Below are 17,467 nucleotides of genomic sequence, written 5' to 3'. Positions count from 1 at the left end.
CATGTTTTAGTCTAAACTAAATTTCATGGCAACCAGCTAGATTGTTCTTACCTCCTCCGAACAAAATGTTGAAATCTGAGGTTTTGAAATAAATGTAATGACATAAACCAAGTAAGAGTGTTAGAAAGGTAATAGAGTGGTTGTACATAGGGACAGATCTCAAAAACGGAAATTCTTTGTGTTCTGCTTCTGACCAAGGACATATAAGGGAAACCCATTATGTCCTTTAACAGATGAACAAGCAGCCTTACAGCTTTCTTAATGCACCTGATTGCATCTAGGAAAGGAAAACTAAAGGTTCCTGCGGACTAGTTCAATCTTAATTGTGCTAATGGCAGTATCAGACCTGAAGGGAGACAAATGGAGCCTTGAAAGGACAGGAGGGAGCCACAGGCCCTACTCAGAGGAACACAGACTGCTATTTTAGCAGAGCTCCAGGCTCTACCCTGAATTTTATGAAGGATATTCATGAAGATCTTCTGTCAATACTGCTGAGCTCACAAGAAAGCATGAAGGCTGTCACCTGCTACAGGTAAATGCCATTCATGGAGTGTGGTCCAAGAGAAGAGAAGCAAGGACTGGGGAGGACAGGGAGCAGAAAGGCTTAGGGAATGTGACAGGACCTGCCAGAACACAGCCCCTCCACGGACTGTTCCCATAAATGATCGATTACTGAGAGGGAACATGAACATCTTTCCAATCTGCAGCAGCCACAGGCTGAGCTTGCTGAGCACTCAGTGTGGCCAGGGAACCTCAGCCAAGGAAACTCTATCTAGAGATCATAGGAAATTCAAGAAAAACAAACATTTGCCTCACTGCAGACCTAAAGTAACCTCCCAGCTGGGCAGTGAAACCCTCTGGATCTCCCCCACCCGTGCACACACATCCTAAGCCCATCAGCATCCCTTCCTGCTTCCCAGCTGGGCTTCTCCAGTGGGAATAAGCAAGCTGGAACAGTTCTTGCAGACCATGGCTGTCAGATTTTGCAACCAGAGCAGCTCTCCCCCTTCCCTAAGCAAGCTCTCCTCCTCCTCACCAGCCAGGACGAGGAACCACAGAGCAGCCAGCTCTCTGATGAACTTTTATCAGTGAAGTGGCTCCCAGCAGGTGGATTTGCTGGATGGGGTATCACTCTCTTCCCTGCTGGACATTTTCTGAGTCTCCGAGGTGGGGTGACTCCCAGCCTCCACCTCCAGTTTTATTATTATGGCACTGTGTGGTGAGGAATAGCCCAGTTTGGGTCAGCTGTCCTGGCTGCATCATCTCCCAACAACTTGTCCACCCCAAACTAGTGACTGTGGGGACAGAATGAAGAGGAAGCCTGGATGCCATGGAGACACTGCTCAGCAGCAGCCAGCACTTCGGGGTGTTATCCACACTGGTTTCTCCACAAATCCAAAGCTCAGCACCACTGTGACAAAGCCAGTTTGCTCCATCCTGCCAGGCCCAGCACATTCTTTCACACAGCAGGAGCTGGCTGGGGACATCACGTTTGTCCCAGCTGCTAAATGAAGGTGCTCACACAACTGCTACCAACTTAATGAGGCACCGTCAGCGTTAAATGCTGGCTCCAACGGGGAAGAAAACCGATGTGGGCTCCCATGGCACAGATCAATGGCTGGGTCGATCTCAAGGTTCCCGCTTGGAGGACATTCAATGTGTTAAAGCATTGCTTGGCTGCACAGAGCCAGAGCAAGCAGCCCAAAAAATGGGCTTTTAATCACTCTGCATGAAGTAAAATTGGAGTTTGCTTTGGTGTGCTCACGGACTGAGGCTGTTCCTGTGAGGAAGCCTGGGGGATGCTCCCATGCTGAAGGAGCGCAGTGCTCGGTGTGCCACAGCTGTGCCACCGTGCCTGTCTGGCTCTCTCTTGCAGGATTCACTCCGGCCAATCCTTAGGAACAAGGGCAGGCTGCTCTGTCACCTCCTTTCCCCCCACATACCCCTCATCCACCTGCAGGAGGAAGGGGAATGAACACTTCTCACTCCTCCAGGCAGAGCAGGCTGCCCGCTCTGTGCTGTCCCTGGCCACAGGCGGATCCCTTTCCCTGCCCTTGGCAGAAGGAAGAGCTCTGCAGATACTGACCCATGTCACAGGCTCTGTGCCGGCACTGGGGCGGCTCCAGCCCTGGCACGGAGCCAGCGCCTGCCCTGGCACCAGCGGCGTGAGCTTCTCTTCAAAACCACGTTTTCAATTAGGGCTCGACACGCAGATTGTGCCTTTATTGTTGCAGGCCTCCTCCTGAGGCCTGGCGATTGATTTATGAAGTTGATTAAAATATTAAAATAATTTTGTGCGGTGCTGCAAGCACCCCGTAATGTGCATTTTTCTCAGAGCTGGTGTTGTTCCAATTAGCTTGAGACTCTCCTCTATCCCTCCTCTTGTGACCTGTTTTGTCCACTAACAAATTACAGTTATTCTGGCCCTACTTTTATATTTATTAGAGCTGATGCATATGTGAGCTCACTGAGCAGTTCAGAACGGGCTGGTGAGCAGCGGGGAGCCCGGCAGGCCAGAGCTGTTCTGAGTGGAGAAGGCATCCAGAACTGTCTAGCTGGAGCTATTTATTCCGATCTGCCTTATGTCACTGGCAAAATGAGGGTAAATCAGTAGAGAAGCTGGGAATAAAATCCATCTACCATGAACAGCAAGCTCTTTCTCTTGGCTAACTGGGAGCTCTCTGGGACAATGCCCTGGGTTTCCCATGACACTTTCTCTGTCCACAAGCTGATTTCCTGAAGAACCCTGAACATCCTTAATGTCCTCCCAAGAGCATTTTCTGGCCATCAGAGAGCTAAATACAACACTGGTCACCTCTGCATTGCCCACAGCCTCGAAGTTCAGCCTCACTGACCCCACCAGCCACCGAAGCCACAGACGGTGCCACGCACAGAGCAGAAGACTGGGCCAGCACCTGCTGCCCAAATGCTGCACAGCCAGGAGTCAAAGGTTTATGTCCAGGCATTACATCCAACCCCCCAGGGGATCCCTGGAGGCCCACGAGTGCTTTGGTGCTTCACAGGCAGTGGGAAAGGATGCTCTGGATGCCCCACAAATGCCTGGGCAGCCAGGCACAGCTCCAGGAATGGGGGCAGGACCTGGGTGGGGAGCGAGGGATCCACCTCGGCCAGCTGCATACCATGGACTAAAAAGGAAATTATTCTGTCAGTGAGACACTGCTGTGCTTCAGGCCCTGTGCCACCACGGGGCTTTGTGGCTGAGCCCTGAGCCACCTCTGCCCCTGACATGGGGGAGGTGGGAGTGAGGGAACAGGAGATATTTCACCACCAGATCAAGCGCTGTTCGTGTCCTCCCTGGCCCCAGCATTGTGGAACAGCAGCAATGCTTGTACCAGGCTTGGACTGCAGCAGCTGCCTCTCATTCCCACCTCTCATTCTCCTGGGAAAGCCCTGTCTGAGGGGATGGTGCTGGGACCATGGGGCACTCAGGGTCTGCTCCCCACCAACACATTTGTCCCTGGATTGCAGGGAGTGCTCCCAAGTGATTAATAACATCATGAGTACATAAACAACCCACCTGCACGTGCCTTCTCCTGCTAAATAGGGGCATTGCTATGGCAAACTTCATTTATCACTATTTAAAACCCAAACAAACGAGTACAGGGTGTTATAAAGACGCTTACAAGACGAGCTGCACTGGGAAAACGGAGAAGTAAATGAGCCAAGAGCAAGGGAGGTGGCGTGTGGGAGAACACCTCTCTCTGCCTGGTTCCAGGGAGCGAGGCTGCTCTTGGCAGTGCCACCAGGACAGGAGGCAAGTGCCCTGATGACCTCTGTCATCATCAGTCCTAAGGTGGGCTCTACGATACACCACAGATGTTTTTTGAATAGAAAAATAGCAGATCCAGGGAATATCCCCAACTCCCTGGAGGAGAGAGATGAATTGGCAAATGGAAGGCTACAGCGATAAGGCAGTTTTTATAAACATAACCTAATTGTATTACTTCAAAGTCCTGAAGTTTATTGCCCTGTTTAATGATGTGTCTCATTATTTATGATGTAGCACAATGAGGCTGCTATTGATTTAATGCACTTCCTTAAAGACTGTCATTGTCACAAGCAATAAAACAAAGGCATTCTGAGACAGCTCATTTATGTCACATCTCCATCAGCTGACCCCCAGCGCGTGAGGGCCACCGTGGGGAAGAGGCTTATGGGGAATTATAAGGTAGAATTGGGTTGTGAGCTGTAAAACCTGCCTGCAGAGGCACAGGGCAGCACAAAGGAGCACATGGCGGCACAGAGAGGCTTGTGTTTCTGCCCTAAAAGTGTAATCAAGTCATTTTGACTTGCTAATCTGATCTTAAAAAAGCTGGACCCTCTTCCAAAGTAAACTTGAAAGTCTTGCCTAGGAAAGACTTTCTAAGTCCTCACTATGAAACAGGACCTTCCAGCAGTTGCAGACTCTAAGTGATGGTAAAAGCTTTAGACAACTTTACATTGTTTCTCAAAGTTCTATCTCTTCAATCACTGTCATAATTCTTATTTGTAGAGAACAGAAAAGGGGGAATTACAGAGAATTATAAGTAAGGTAGAATTGGGTTGTGAGCTGTAAAACCTGCCTGCAGAGGAGCACATGGGGGCACAGAGAGGCTTGTCTCCATCAGACCCTGGGGGGAGGAGGTGTCACACAGCAGACCCCTATGGAGAGGAGCCTGCCAGGAGCTGACAGACGGGTGAACAGTGAGTGACCACCCCATAACAGGACATTTAGGAATCGTGTTGCTGATGTGTCAACACGGGATAGGTCACGCCATGTAAGGAAATACTGTGCCTTGGAAAAGTGTATAAAACCAACTCACTCCTTCGAATAAACGATTCAGGTTCCCTGCCCGTCTGGGTCTGAGATTCAATCGCCGACAGGGATCACCCAGGGGAAGGATGGAGCCAGAGTGTGGAAGCTGAAGGGCAGGAGCAGGCAGGGTGGCTCAGGGACGCTGCCAATGACATGTGCCACCTGTCACTGGGCACTCAGTTTGGGACAAGCCTCCTGCCTGAGCCTGCTCCCCAGCGTGGTGATGGTGCACGCGTGGGACAGGAGTGATGGATGGAAACCAGCACGTGACACCTTGGTGTCTGTGCCCCTGCCCTTCCCGTCGCTCTCCTCACCTTTCTGGTACTGGAGCCAGAGCTGCTGCTGGACCTTCTTGCTGGGGAAGTGGATGGTGCAGCTGAACTCGGAGCCGTACAGTGCCTCCGCAATGTAGTGGGAGCCAAACTGCTGGATGAAGGAGAGCAGCTCCTCCCGGCTGCTGTCCTTGTTCAGGATCTTCAGGATGTTTGCAAAGCCTGTGGGAGGGAGGCAAGGGCTGGGCAGGTCGGCCAGGCAGGGTTGGCAGCCACAGCCCAGGGGAAGGAGCCCCAGAGGTTCCCTGCTCAGGTCATACAAGGCCCCACGTGGGTGCAGTTCCTTCTCTTTTGCCTCCACCTGATCCTTTGGAATCCACAACCGGCTGTGGCTCTGACTTCCTTCTATGATTCCTCTCCCTAAGAGATTTCTCAGATGCTTTTACAGCGATGCGCATGTGAACGTGCACACACACACACACAGTCCCTGCCAGCTCCAGTGTGTTCTTCAGGCTGCTGGCACATCATGAACATTCTCCCCAGAGGATGTGCTTGGCCTTTGCTTGGCTGTATCCACAACCAGAGATGTTCCATCCCTACTGCAAGCACTCAGCACAACTGGTGACTATTTTTAGGGAAGCTGGAGACAGCTCAGAGCGACATATAGGGCCAGGCTGGTGGCAGCTCCTTGGGTGTGCAAAGGTCAGGGCATCCCTTGAGCAACAGCCATACAGACAGCAGGGATCTCTGGCATGGGACAAGGACATGGACCCTTGCTGCTCTATGGAGGTGAAATATCCTGGAGAGAGTGGTGACTTCACAGCACCTCAGCATCGCTGAGAGCTGGCTGAAAGCCCTGTTTTGGTTCAGTGGTGGAACGGAAAACATACTGCAAGAAAATACGTCATAACTGCCACCAAAATGAGATTATCTGGCTCGTTGGTTGGTTGGTTTATTGAAAGAGAAGGCTGGTTTAATAAAAAAGCCAGAAGAATTCATTTTAAGCTGAACCCACATACTTTATTCAGCTCCAAGAAGGTTATTTCATTTTGGGGCTGTGCCGCCTGTTAGCACTAAATCTTTTTTTTCTTTCTCCATTTAAAACCTCGTTGATTTTTAAATAAAAAATGCTATTTTGAAACGAAAAGGCAAAACATTTCAGGTCGCAACAAAATGTTTCAGCATTTCTGAAACAAAATGTGTAGCTATAAAAACGTGGCAGTGAAATGTTTTGACATTTGCAGGATCCTCCCACCCACCCCTTCTTCATCTGTGCTTTACATGACCTGCTTTTCCAAGTGCTTTGGTTCCTTTTGAAACCACCTTTTTTAAGGCACTGACTGGTTTTTGTACACACTCACACACACAGCCACCCCAAAACAATTCCTCCCTGCCAGTGTTGCTTACTGGCTTCCTCCTGGCTTTGACCTCACCTCTTGCTGCACAAACTCCCCGCCTCAGTTTCCCCCTTGCAAAAAAAGGAGGCAAATCTCCCTGCCTGCCTCTGCAGCAGCGCTGGGAACAGGGCACGGAGGTGGGAAATGTCAGTGGGACGCTTGGGGCAGAAAACCACCACCCACCCATGCAGACACACATCTCCCTGCCCCTGGAATCCCTCACCTGCAGAGAGGGTGATGGAGCTGAGCTTCACCCTGTAGAGGTTGCTCCGGACCCGCCAGTGCTGCACCATGGGGTACCCCATGGCCTCGTCATACTTGATGTCCCCTGCGAAGAAAGAGCGGGCGGGTGACCCTGCTGACCATGCTCTGGGGCATGCCTAATGCTCCCACCTTGCTACGTGCTGCAGGGGTGAGAAATGGGGTGCGGGGAGGGCTGAAAGCTCAGTGGTGATGCCGTGGGGTCCCCGCACTGCTGGCAGGACCAGCACTGGGATGGCTGTGGCTGCCAGGAGCTCACAAGGATGGAGATGCTGCTGGGATGGGCTCACACACCCCTCAGAGTATTTCTGCCCCAGGCACACAGGAAGGATGGCACAAAGAGGGTGATGATGCCCCTCAGGAACCACACTGGGACCCTCTTGTTCCTCCTGCGCTCTCCCCAGGGACACTGAACCCCGGGGCAGCTCGTACCCGTGAGAAGCTGGAGATCAGGAAGGGGCTCCGAGAGGACACCACGGCACTGCTCCTCCACGGGCAGCGGGATCACCAGGAGACCATCAGCCAGCTGAGGGAAGTCCTTGATGAAGTTATTCTCCCTGCAGAGAGAAAAAGACAACTGCAAAGCAACGATGCAGGGCACGGCCGGGCAGCAGGGCCGAGCCGCCCTGGTGGCATGGGGACAGGCGGCTCAGTTGGGCGGGGGACATCTCCTCAAGCAGGAGCCCTGCCAGGGGATGGGGTTTGCAGCCTCCCCACCAGCCAGCCCTGGCTGGGCAGCCCTCTGAGGTGATGCTTAATGAGCTCCCCAGGGAGCGCAGCTCCATTAGCGCTCGGGAAATATGGAACTGCTCTCAGCCTGGGGACCCAGCCACTGCGTTTGACCCAGATTTTAAAAGTGGGCCACTGGAGAGGGGGCAAGGAAAGAGGAATGGCTGCTACACCCCAAAACTGCCCCTTTCCACACCTGCAGCATCTTTGTATGGACAGCGACCAAGCCCTGCTGGGGCTCCCCATTCCAGGCAGCATCATCACCCCCACAGTTTTCACCCCCAGTGACTCGCTCTCCAAAAGGCAGAAAAAGTACATTTTACAGACAGACACAGAAAACCCCACTCTCGTGTACAGCTCACAGTGCAATTTTACCACACATGCCGGATCTTTTCTAACCTTGGCAAGTATAACATTGTATAATAGGCCCCTAATGAATTGTTTCTAGAACAACGGTACCAGGGAAATTATTTGAAATGGTGAACAGACAGGTCTCTGGGAGACGAGCCTCCCCCGGTAAGTGAAATGCCTCGCGCCTGCGCCGAGGAAACAGGAGGGGGCATTTTAAATATTGATCTTAGAGCCAAAATATAGGCCAGGAGGCTTCGCAGCCTCCGGGCGTGGAGACAAAAGGGCAGCAGAGCAGAAGAAAGGGAGGTTCCTGCAAAATCAGGTCAGCCCCAGGAGCCTGGGGGAGGTTCAGACTGGCACCGCCTGCCCCAGCTGCATTTTTTGGAATAGATTTTCCTTTAAACAGCTGCTCATTTGGCTCACCTTCCCTGGTTTTACCCCCCACAGCCTGTCCCTGGGGGGATGATCCGTCATCCTGTCGTTATCTCCCAATTGGGACACCCTGGCCACCTCCATGGGTCCCAGCACAGCGAGATGCTGAGTTGGGGGAACACTCCCCTGGGGTCCTCCCGTTGCTCTGGGGCCAAGATGTGGCCACTGCAACCCGCACCAGAGGTGAGCAGGAAGCCATAGCCCTGTGCAGCCAGCCTGGGGATGCTCCCAGCCCCACGGCAGGAGAGGAGCACAGGGATGAGCATCTGCAGGCGGGGACACATGGGTGGGGCGCAGGAAGTGTTCAAGGCCAGACTGGATGGGTCTTTAAGCAATGTGGTCTAGTGAGAGGTGTCCTTGCCCATGGCAGGAAGGCTGAAACAAGATGATCTTTAAGGTCCCTTCCAACCCAAACCATGCCATGATTCCCTGGCTGCACAGGCAGCCTGCCTCATGCTGCACCCCCATGTCAGAGCCACGTGACTGCATCTCAGGAGCTTCACTTTCTGCACTGCCTCAGTGCAAAAAAGAAAAAGTACTTTATTTGTCTGAGGGAAAAAGCCTCTCACTCACAGCGAGCTCACAAATCCCCAACTGATCCTGCTGGGCACGGGATCCCCATGGTGGAGCGTTCTGCTGCTCTGAGCCCTTTGCTGTCACAGCAATTCCAAATGGGGAACTGCAATTACTGCCGGAGCTGGGAGCCGTGTGGGTGGTGGGAAACAGGGCTGCAAAATTAGGCAAGTGGGTAGGGAACAGGAGAAGAAGCATGTTGGTGTCTCTGCTGCTCTGCCTCAGCAGAAAAGGGAAAACATCAGCGCTGCCGAATCCCAAAGCCGTGGAGAAGCGTGATGGTGCACTGGGAAAGCGGGATGCAGCTGCACGGAGCCTGCCTGCCATCCTGGAGCGTGGGGACTGTCCCTTTCCTGGCAGGTCAGCCCCACCTCCTGCACCAGGGGTGAGCACAGGGGCCAAGAGGGTCACTGCCTGCCCAGCCCCATATCCCACCTCTAAGACAACCAGGAGGGGATGCCCAGGAAGAGGCTGGTGGAACCTTCCCAAGTGCTGTCGCACATGAGGGGATGGACCTGGTATGCCCCAGGGGACACAGAGACATGGCATGACAGCACCAGCAGCTCATGTTCATCCAGCGCCCTGCACCCTGACACGGGGCAGAGGAGATAGAAAGAGGCAGCATCTCCTCCTGCCCCCTGTTATCCCACCTGGGCCATCTCAGCAACACCCACCCATGCCATGTCCCTGGGCATATCCTGGCTCATCTGTGAGGCAGGACAGCCCCAGGGGCTGGTGGTCCATGCTTGGGCAGCTCAGGAGGGAGAAGCTGAGGCATGAGGGGACTGCACACAGCAGCTGCTTCTCAGAGCTGCTGCCTCTATGAGAAGGTATTTACTGAACAGCCACGCTTTGCAGGACCACTCCTGTAATCCAATTGTTCAACTGTTCCACACTCGAAAGGCCAGGGAAAAGCCGGGGGCAAGTGGGAGCCAAGGAGAGGGCTCATGCATCAGCACGTGCCCACAGTGTGCTTCCATAAGGGGAGGGAGCAGCAGTGCAAGGCAGGACTTCAGGAGCACTTCCAAGATGCATTCTTGCTCCCAAACCCTTCCTGCATCTCTTCCAGCTCTCCCCACCTCCAGCCCCCTGCTCCCTGCCATCCCAAGGCAGGGATGAGCCACAGCAGAAGGTCTGGGCATGGCTCAGTCCCTCTGTAGAGTCCTCACTGCCTCTGCAGGGGCAGGATGGTGATGGGGACACGCCAGGCAGGGCACACTGCTGCTGGGGTGTGCCCAGGGCACAGCATTCCATGGCTCCGAGCCGGCAGAGGGCTGCAGCTCCTCTTCCACGGGGCCTTTCTAATAACCCTGTGGATTGCACTGCTGCTCGCTGTGGAGGCACAAAAAAGAGTTCCTGCCACATTCTTCTGCTCTCTGGAAGCTCTGATCAAAGCCATCGGGCTCTGTGCAAAGGGCAGGGACACGGATGAGGGGAGGGATGTGACAGCATCCCTGTGCACGTGTTGCCACACGGGCCTCCAACTGGGGCACAGCCGAGCCACCGGCACCTCTGCACAGGCACAGGGCCAGGTGTGGGGTTCACAGGGCTACTCCAGTGGGATCAGGCGGGAGCCAGACAAACCTGCCAGCCCCACAACATCCTCCCGTGCCTCTTGTTCTGCCCCTGGCATCTCCCCAGTGGAACAGCTGCCCAGGACTCACCGGAGCAGTGAGTTGCTGCTCTCTCCAGCATTGACGCACACAGAATCCACTCCCCGGCACGGCCGCTCTCCTGCTGGGGATCTGAGCATCTCCCGAGGCATTTTGCAGATACTGAATCATTACGCGAGGAAATGCAGCTTCTCCCAGCAGCATCTGACCCGAGCACATGCCTGCCTTGGAGGGAACTGATTCCATACGAACAAGCCTGATGCTGGGAAAGGTCAAATGGCCAAAGGCTTCAGCAGATACTGGCAGGGTGGGCTGAGGAGGAAGGCAGTTGCCTGGATTAAACTGAGTTCAAAATCCTGGCTTTGACGGACATTTGGTGTATCCTCGGCGAGTCCTACAGCGCACCCATTGCCTGGGGTGACACCGACAACCATCAGCAGCTCCCACATCTCAGGGTGCTGCTGGGGTGACAGCAATTAGCAGCTGCTTAGGTACCAGGAGCAGGGCTCAGGCAGCGAGAGCTTGCTGTGCCACTGCTCTCCTGTCCTCCTGAAACCAGACACACAAACCAGCCCTGTTTTTGGGAACTGTGACCGTTAATAACACACCCAAGGTCATGCAGCAGAGCCGTGATGCAGCGCTGGGCTGCATTGCTGTGCTCCACAGTGCTGGCAGCAGCTCACACAGCCCATGGGAAGCCTCCAGAAAGGACCAGTATGCCATGGCAAAACGGGGTTTGGGGGGAGCAGGAGAGCCCAGTGCAGGCACTGGGGAGGAGCTGGAGTGCTGTGGTCTCCCAGGGCTGGGCCACAGCTGCTGGATCCTGCTTCATGGCACGATTCTGCTCACCCTGGGGCACCGTGTCTCCTTGCTGAGACACTCAAAGCCAGAGAGCTAAGCTGGCAGTGGGATTCTGGCCTGCAGCAGGGAAAGATCAGCTGGTGGCTGACATGCATTTCGTTTTCCTGTTAGCAACACCGCTGGGTGAAGGGGCAGCTTCTCCTCCTTAGCTCAGTCAGCTGTGGCTTCCTCCCTTGGCACTCTGCTCCCACAGGACACGGCCTTGAGGATGGACTCTGCAAACCAACCCTTCTGGAGACCTCCTCGCAGCTGTAAAACTCCCACTGCACATTCCAAGCATGGGCTGACACCCATCACTGACAGTGGATGCACACCCTGCACCACAGCACCCGCGCAAATATATTCATGGGGGGTAAATATATATATATATAAAATATATAAAATGACCCCACAAGTGATTAGCTTATGCCCTGAAGCATGAGATTTAATTACCCTTATCTAAGCCAGCACAGCTACAAATGTTAATCACATTATCATCCAGCAAGCTTATGTTCAGCAAAGTGCCTGTGCCAGGGCCGCCCTTTCTGCTATGCAAGAGGGGACGTCTGAGAGGACGCCTGCTCTGGCAAAGAATTAGTTATTAATCTTACTTCTTTCTGTCCCACAATGGCTCAGGGAGAACATGATGGATTTGAGGTTATTTAGTACCAGCTTTTCACCCAAATTTCCCTTGGAGAAGCTGCCTGCTAGGGTGGCTGCAAGATCAGCAGAGCCCAGCCTGACACAGGGACATTGAGAAATGGCTTCCTTTTAGCTTGTCATCACCAAAAAAAAAAATTGATCTGGAGTCACTTGGAAGCAGAAAAGAGGGTGTCCTGTTGCCACAGCCACTTAGGAGAAGGTAAGCACACTGTAAATCTCCCCCAGCATGTCTTCATGACCTCAGGCACTGGTGAATTATAAAGGTTTAATGCAAACTCTCTGAAGCAGCAGTTACTTACTCCAAATTTACTGAGTATTAATTTCAGCAAGGCCTCACTCCTGTAGAACAAGGCAGGATAAAAGAGCAGAGACCAGTCGGGTTTTGCCAAGTTCTGGAGCCCCTTCAGCTCCCCAACTCTCAGCCTTAACCACTGTTTGCAATGAAGTGTGGTTGGGCCAGGCTGCGGGGAAAAAGGCGAGCACCACCAGTATCCCTCCACCAGCCCCCGACGCTGTGGGTAGGACCTGTCCCTGTGCTGCTCATCCCTCCACGTCCCCAGCGTGTCCCACTTCAGTGCCACCAATAAACAGCCTGACAATATCCAGTAGCTGCCTCACCCCCCGGTTCAGGGAGAATTAGCACTTAAATTGAGGTGTTTCAGGAGGTAAATCACACCAGCCAGCACTGGGGCCGCAGTGCCTACGGAAGCCCTGGTGCTCCTGGGCTATGTGAGGTGTCTGCATGGCTGCTGCTCAGCACCACCCCCTCCACGCACCCCCAGACTGAGCCCCAAAACCCTCTGCAGGGCTGGGAGCTCCTGTGCCCATCGCCATCAGCACTGTGCTCTGCCAACACTGAACCTGATTTTCCCACAGACCATCTCCAAACATCCCCCAAACACCACAGCCCTCCTCTGGGCCACACAGTCCCAGCAACGCCGCCGAGCACCGAAGGAAACTCAGCCAGTGGTGCCCACCACTGTGGCACTGAGAGCGAACATGAGGCTCACGATTCATCATCGTGGAGAAAAAGCACATCCTCTCCCAAAACCATTCCTAAAGGAAACACAAAGGAATTTGCTCTGAGGGGAGAGATGGAGAAGCTGTGAGCAACAATCAGAAACGGCCGTGGCCAGAAAAAAGGTAAAGAACCATAGGATCACAGATTTGTGATTCCAACAGCGTTGGAATGGACTTTAAAGGTCATCTCATTCCACCCCCTGCCATGGGCAGGGACACCTTCCACTGTCCCAGGTTGCTCCAAGCCCCGTCCAACCTGGCCTTGGACACTTCCGGGGATGGGGCAGCCACAGCTTCTCTGGGCACCCTGTGCCAGGGCCTCACAGTGGTTCAGCAGCCTTGTCCTGAGCCTAGAACCTGGTGGCAAGGCCACCATGACGCATCTGGGCCATGTGCTGTCCATCCTGAGTGGAAGGTCTGGGGAATGCCCAGCACCTGTGGATGGAGAGAAATCGGCCCATCTGCAAAGGGCTGGAGCTGCTCAGTGGCTGCCAGGAGGATCCATGTCCTGCTCCAAGTATTTGCTTAAAGGTGCCTGCCTCCATTAGCTTTGCCATCACTGACAGCCAAAGGCTCTGACCTTGTCAGCTTCCATAAGTTCAGCAACTTCCAGCTCTTTTACAATGTGATGGAGAAGACAACAGACAGACCTCCTGGAGCAGCTCATGGAGCTCAGGCCCACCAGGCTGTGCCCACTGCGACATGACCTGGGCACAGTTTCCCTCTGGGAATGATTTGTCCATTCTGGGAGAGCCAGAGCCAGGCTGGACACGTCCTATGGGTGCTGATTCCAGTGCTGAGCTGAGCCAAGGCTGTGGATCCTCTCCCACAGATTGTTTGGGTGCTGTTTCCGATCCTTTCCCAAGTGCTGCTCCAGCAGTTCCACGCCTGGCACTTTCCTTGGCATTGTTTATAACGAGGCAACAAATGCACAACTCCCACTGACTCCAGAGGAGCCAGGACTGCCCGCTGGGGCTTCCCAAGGATGCTGGTGCCTGACTGGCATCCAGTTCCTCTGGGATTTGGGCACAGCATCCTGCAGCCAATGGCTTCTCTGTGCACCAGCAGCCCCAGCGTTCCGGGGAAACCCACACCCCAGCTGCGGTGCCCTGGGAAGCACAAGCACAGCCTTTTAATATTAATATTTGCCTTTCCAATGTAAATGCAGACCCAGCTCTCCACTCAGCACACACATCCATTCTCTTTAACAATTTGAGATCTTAAACATTTCTTTTTTTCCCCTCTCCTAAGCTTCATTGTTAACCTTTAAGATGAAGATAAGGCGTTAGGGTTTGGAAAGGAGTCCGGAGGGACCTTGGAAATGAGCCAGGAGCAGTGTTAATACTGGGCTGCACATCATATCTCTTCGGTTCTTCTCTCCCCCCAGGGTGACTCGGACTGCTCTTGACTACCACCATGGTATTACAAACTCTAATGAGGTTTGGAAAATAAGAAACCCACTGCGGCGTGGGAGAAACTAATAGAAATTGTTTTGTCTTCTCTCTATTAGTCATTAGAAGCAGAAGAAAAACAGCCACAGGCAATGGCAGGGCTGCAATACCACCACACATTTCATATGCTGGCACTCCGACAATGTCATTTCAGTGCAGTTAATGCTCCCACTTCCCCTCCACACCAGACCTCCCGTACGCCAGTGTGGGCTCCAGCTGTGCCAGCATCCCTGTGCCACCATCCCGAGCCCAGGGTGACCCCAGTGCCTGCCTGAGGTGTCCATGCAGGGTGTTTGGCCAGCCCATGGCTCTACCAGCACGGACCACTGCCCGCCGGGTGTCCCCAGGGGACAGGGACAGGCAGGGCCCAGGCAGGGGACGCTTCCATAAGCAGCAGCACTGAAAGGCAGCCAGAGCATATGGAGAATTAGCTGGGATTTGTGACTGCAGCTGCAGAGTTGTGTTTCTGTGTGTGAAGTTAATTACAGAACTACAAAACGATGCACGGGGCAGGGTGACAGCACCCGCAGCGACCTCACCCCTGCCACCCTCCCAGGGAACTGTGGTGCCACGAGCCAAGCCCCAGTCCTGGGCTCAGTGAGGTGCCCGGAGCACTTCCCACGTTCCTTCCCTCCTCCCAGCTCTGTGGCTGTCGCACCCCGGTTGCCTGATGACAAGTGGCAGTGCTGGCACACCTTCCAGACGTTTGCCTGTTGCCCACGGGCACGGGCACAGATGGCGAGTGGCAGCATTCCCTGGAAAGCCGGGGCCAGGCACGCAGGCTGTTCTGGTGTGCTGGGCTCCTTCAGCCCATGCTGGGGGAGAAATGAACTGGCACAAACACCTCGAGTTTCATCTCCAGGGAATTGTTATGGAAGGCAGCAGCCCACGGGAGACTCCTCCTGCAGCCCAGGCAGGGGGAGAGCAAAGAGCACAGGGAGGAGGGTGAGGGGTGCTCAGCCTGTCCCCACCACCTGCTCCAGCTTTCCTCTGCACAGAGCCACCAGCATCCCAACCAGGTCCTGCTGCCCAGGAACGAGGTGCAGTGGAAGATTATGGGGAACTGGATTATGCCACAGGGGACAGGAGGGCTCCCAGCATAGCTTGTCCAGCACTTTTGGGACGCTGGGTACAACTGATGGGGCCCAAGCCCAAACCCAGCACTTGCTTTCAGGTTTATGCAGGCACAAGTTACACTGCAACAGGCAGAACAGCAAATCCTCCACCTCTGGAGAGAATGCTTGGGATGGGAAAGAGGAAGACAGGATTTTCTGTTGCACTGAGGACTGCATCCAAGCCCTGCTGCTACCTCGGAAGCAGGTATGGCTCGACAGCTGGCGTAGCTGTGGAGTGCTCAGATATCCCCACGCTGGTGACTGTTCCTGACTGCATTGCCTGGAGCAAGGATTCGCACTGCTAAGTCAATGTCAAGCTGATTTAGTCCTTGGATGGGGAATCTCCATCAACCAGTGCTTGCACTAGCAAAGAAGAGCAGTGACGGGCTGCTAAATGTCAGCCTTGTCCCTGGAGGTGACACTGAAGCGGCCCCATGGTGTGAGCAGCACAAACCCACAGCCCAGCTAATGGGGACCAGCACAGTGTCCTTACAATGATGGAAAAATGCTGCTTTCAAGTCCTGAAGTCGTGTGATCACAATTTACTGCCTCAAACCCTCCTGTCTCACTCTCCTCTTGCTTTCCAGCTGAACATAACCCTTATTTTCATGTGTCCCGAGGGGGTGCAGAGCTCCCATGGCCCAGGAGCAGCTGCAGCCCTTGTGAGATGAGGAAGGAAGAAGCAGCAATTCCTCTCTGCAAGGCTATAAAGCCAATAAGGACCCCCTGGGATGAAAGGTACTCCATAAATCTGAGCTGTTATTATAAAACCAATCTTCACCGCATCTCTTAATAACAAAAATTAACTCTGCAGTAACACCAGCTATAATTACTATCATAAAAGTCAGAGATGGGAAAGGCCAGCAGGTCAGCAAGGCCATCCCATGGATTGCTCCCCATAGCACAGGGAAAGAGGAAAACTCCTGGGTGCCACAGGAGCTTGGGAGAGTGAAGACAGTGCCAGGCACCATGAAGGGAGCAGTGACAAGGAGGGGGTGGCACATGGATCACCACATCTCTGCCAAACCCAGGAGGGGAGCAGAGCCCAGCTCTTGGTTCTGCAAGTACCCAGTGCCAACCTCTCATCCCTCTTCTCCTGTCCATAGAATCATGGAATTATTTAGGTTGGAGAAGACCTTTAAGATGACTGAGTCAAACCATTGACCCAGCACTGCCAAGGCCACCACTAAACCATGTCCCCAGGTGCGGCACCCACACACCTTTTGAATCCCTCCAAGGATGGTATAACTTTGTCACTGACCTGCGCAGTCCATGCCAGGGTTTGACACCACTTTTGGTGAACAAATTTTTCAAATATCCAGTATAAACATCACCTTGGGCAACCTGAGACTGTTTCATCTTGTCCTATTGCTTGTCACTCAGGAGAAGAGACCAACCTCTCAGTGTCTCCCCTTGAACCTCCTTTCCTCCAGGCTAAACACCCCCAGCTTCCTCAGCTGCTCCTCATGGACTTGTGCTCCACAACCTTCCCCTGTTCCATTCCCTTCTCCAGACACACTCCAGCCCCTCAATGTCCCTCTTGTTGTGAGGGGCCCAGAACCGACCCCAGGATTTGAGGTGCCCCTCGCCAGTACAGAGAGACAATCACTGCCCTGGTCTGCTGACCACACTATTGCTGGTACAAGCCAAGGTGCCACTGGTCTTCTGGGTCACCTGGGCACGCTGCTGGCCTCTCTCCCAAACCCTTATGGGTGTGTCACCATCAACTTTTCACAAGGGGCACTCAGAAGACCTCGGGGAACCCTCTGACAGCTGTATGGGGACATGGGTCAGGGGATATGAGTGTTCCTGAGGGCCACAGGCTGACCATGCCAGGGCAGGCTCTTTGCAGGAAGAGCCCATGTCCCAGCCCACCATTCCCCCAGACCCTGCACCTCCCGTCCCACAAGAAGCTTCCAGAGCCAGGAGACAAA

General features: G+C 53.8%; 1 protein-coding gene across 2 annotated transcripts in view; it reads right to left on the bottom strand.

The window, feature by feature from the left end:
* The window catches only part of ASTN2 (astrotactin 2), a 319,207-nt gene that overhangs the window by 112,044 nt on the left and 189,696 nt on the right, over positions 1–17,467 (bottom strand). For both annotated transcript variants that reach the window (XM_048325211.1, XM_048325212.1), the window contains exons 14-16: positions 7,179–7,303; positions 6,709–6,813; positions 5,131–5,310 (exon numbers count right to left, since the gene is read on the bottom strand). In XM_048325211.1, the coding sequence (XP_048181168.1) occupies positions 5,131–5,310; positions 6,709–6,813; positions 7,179–7,303 (410 nt within the window). The remainder of the gene's footprint in view (positions 1–5,130; positions 5,311–6,708; positions 6,814–7,178; positions 7,304–17,467) is intronic.

This window comes from Corvus hawaiiensis, chromosome 21 (genome assembly GCF_020740725.1).
Source record: "Corvus hawaiiensis isolate bCorHaw1 chromosome 21, bCorHaw1.pri.cur, whole genome shotgun sequence".
In the NCBI taxonomy this organism is placed as follows: domain Eukaryota; kingdom Metazoa; phylum Chordata; class Aves; order Passeriformes; family Corvidae; genus Corvus; species Corvus hawaiiensis.
Note: the sequence above shows the minus strand (reverse complement) of the source record. Positions and strands in the feature narration are given on the sequence as shown.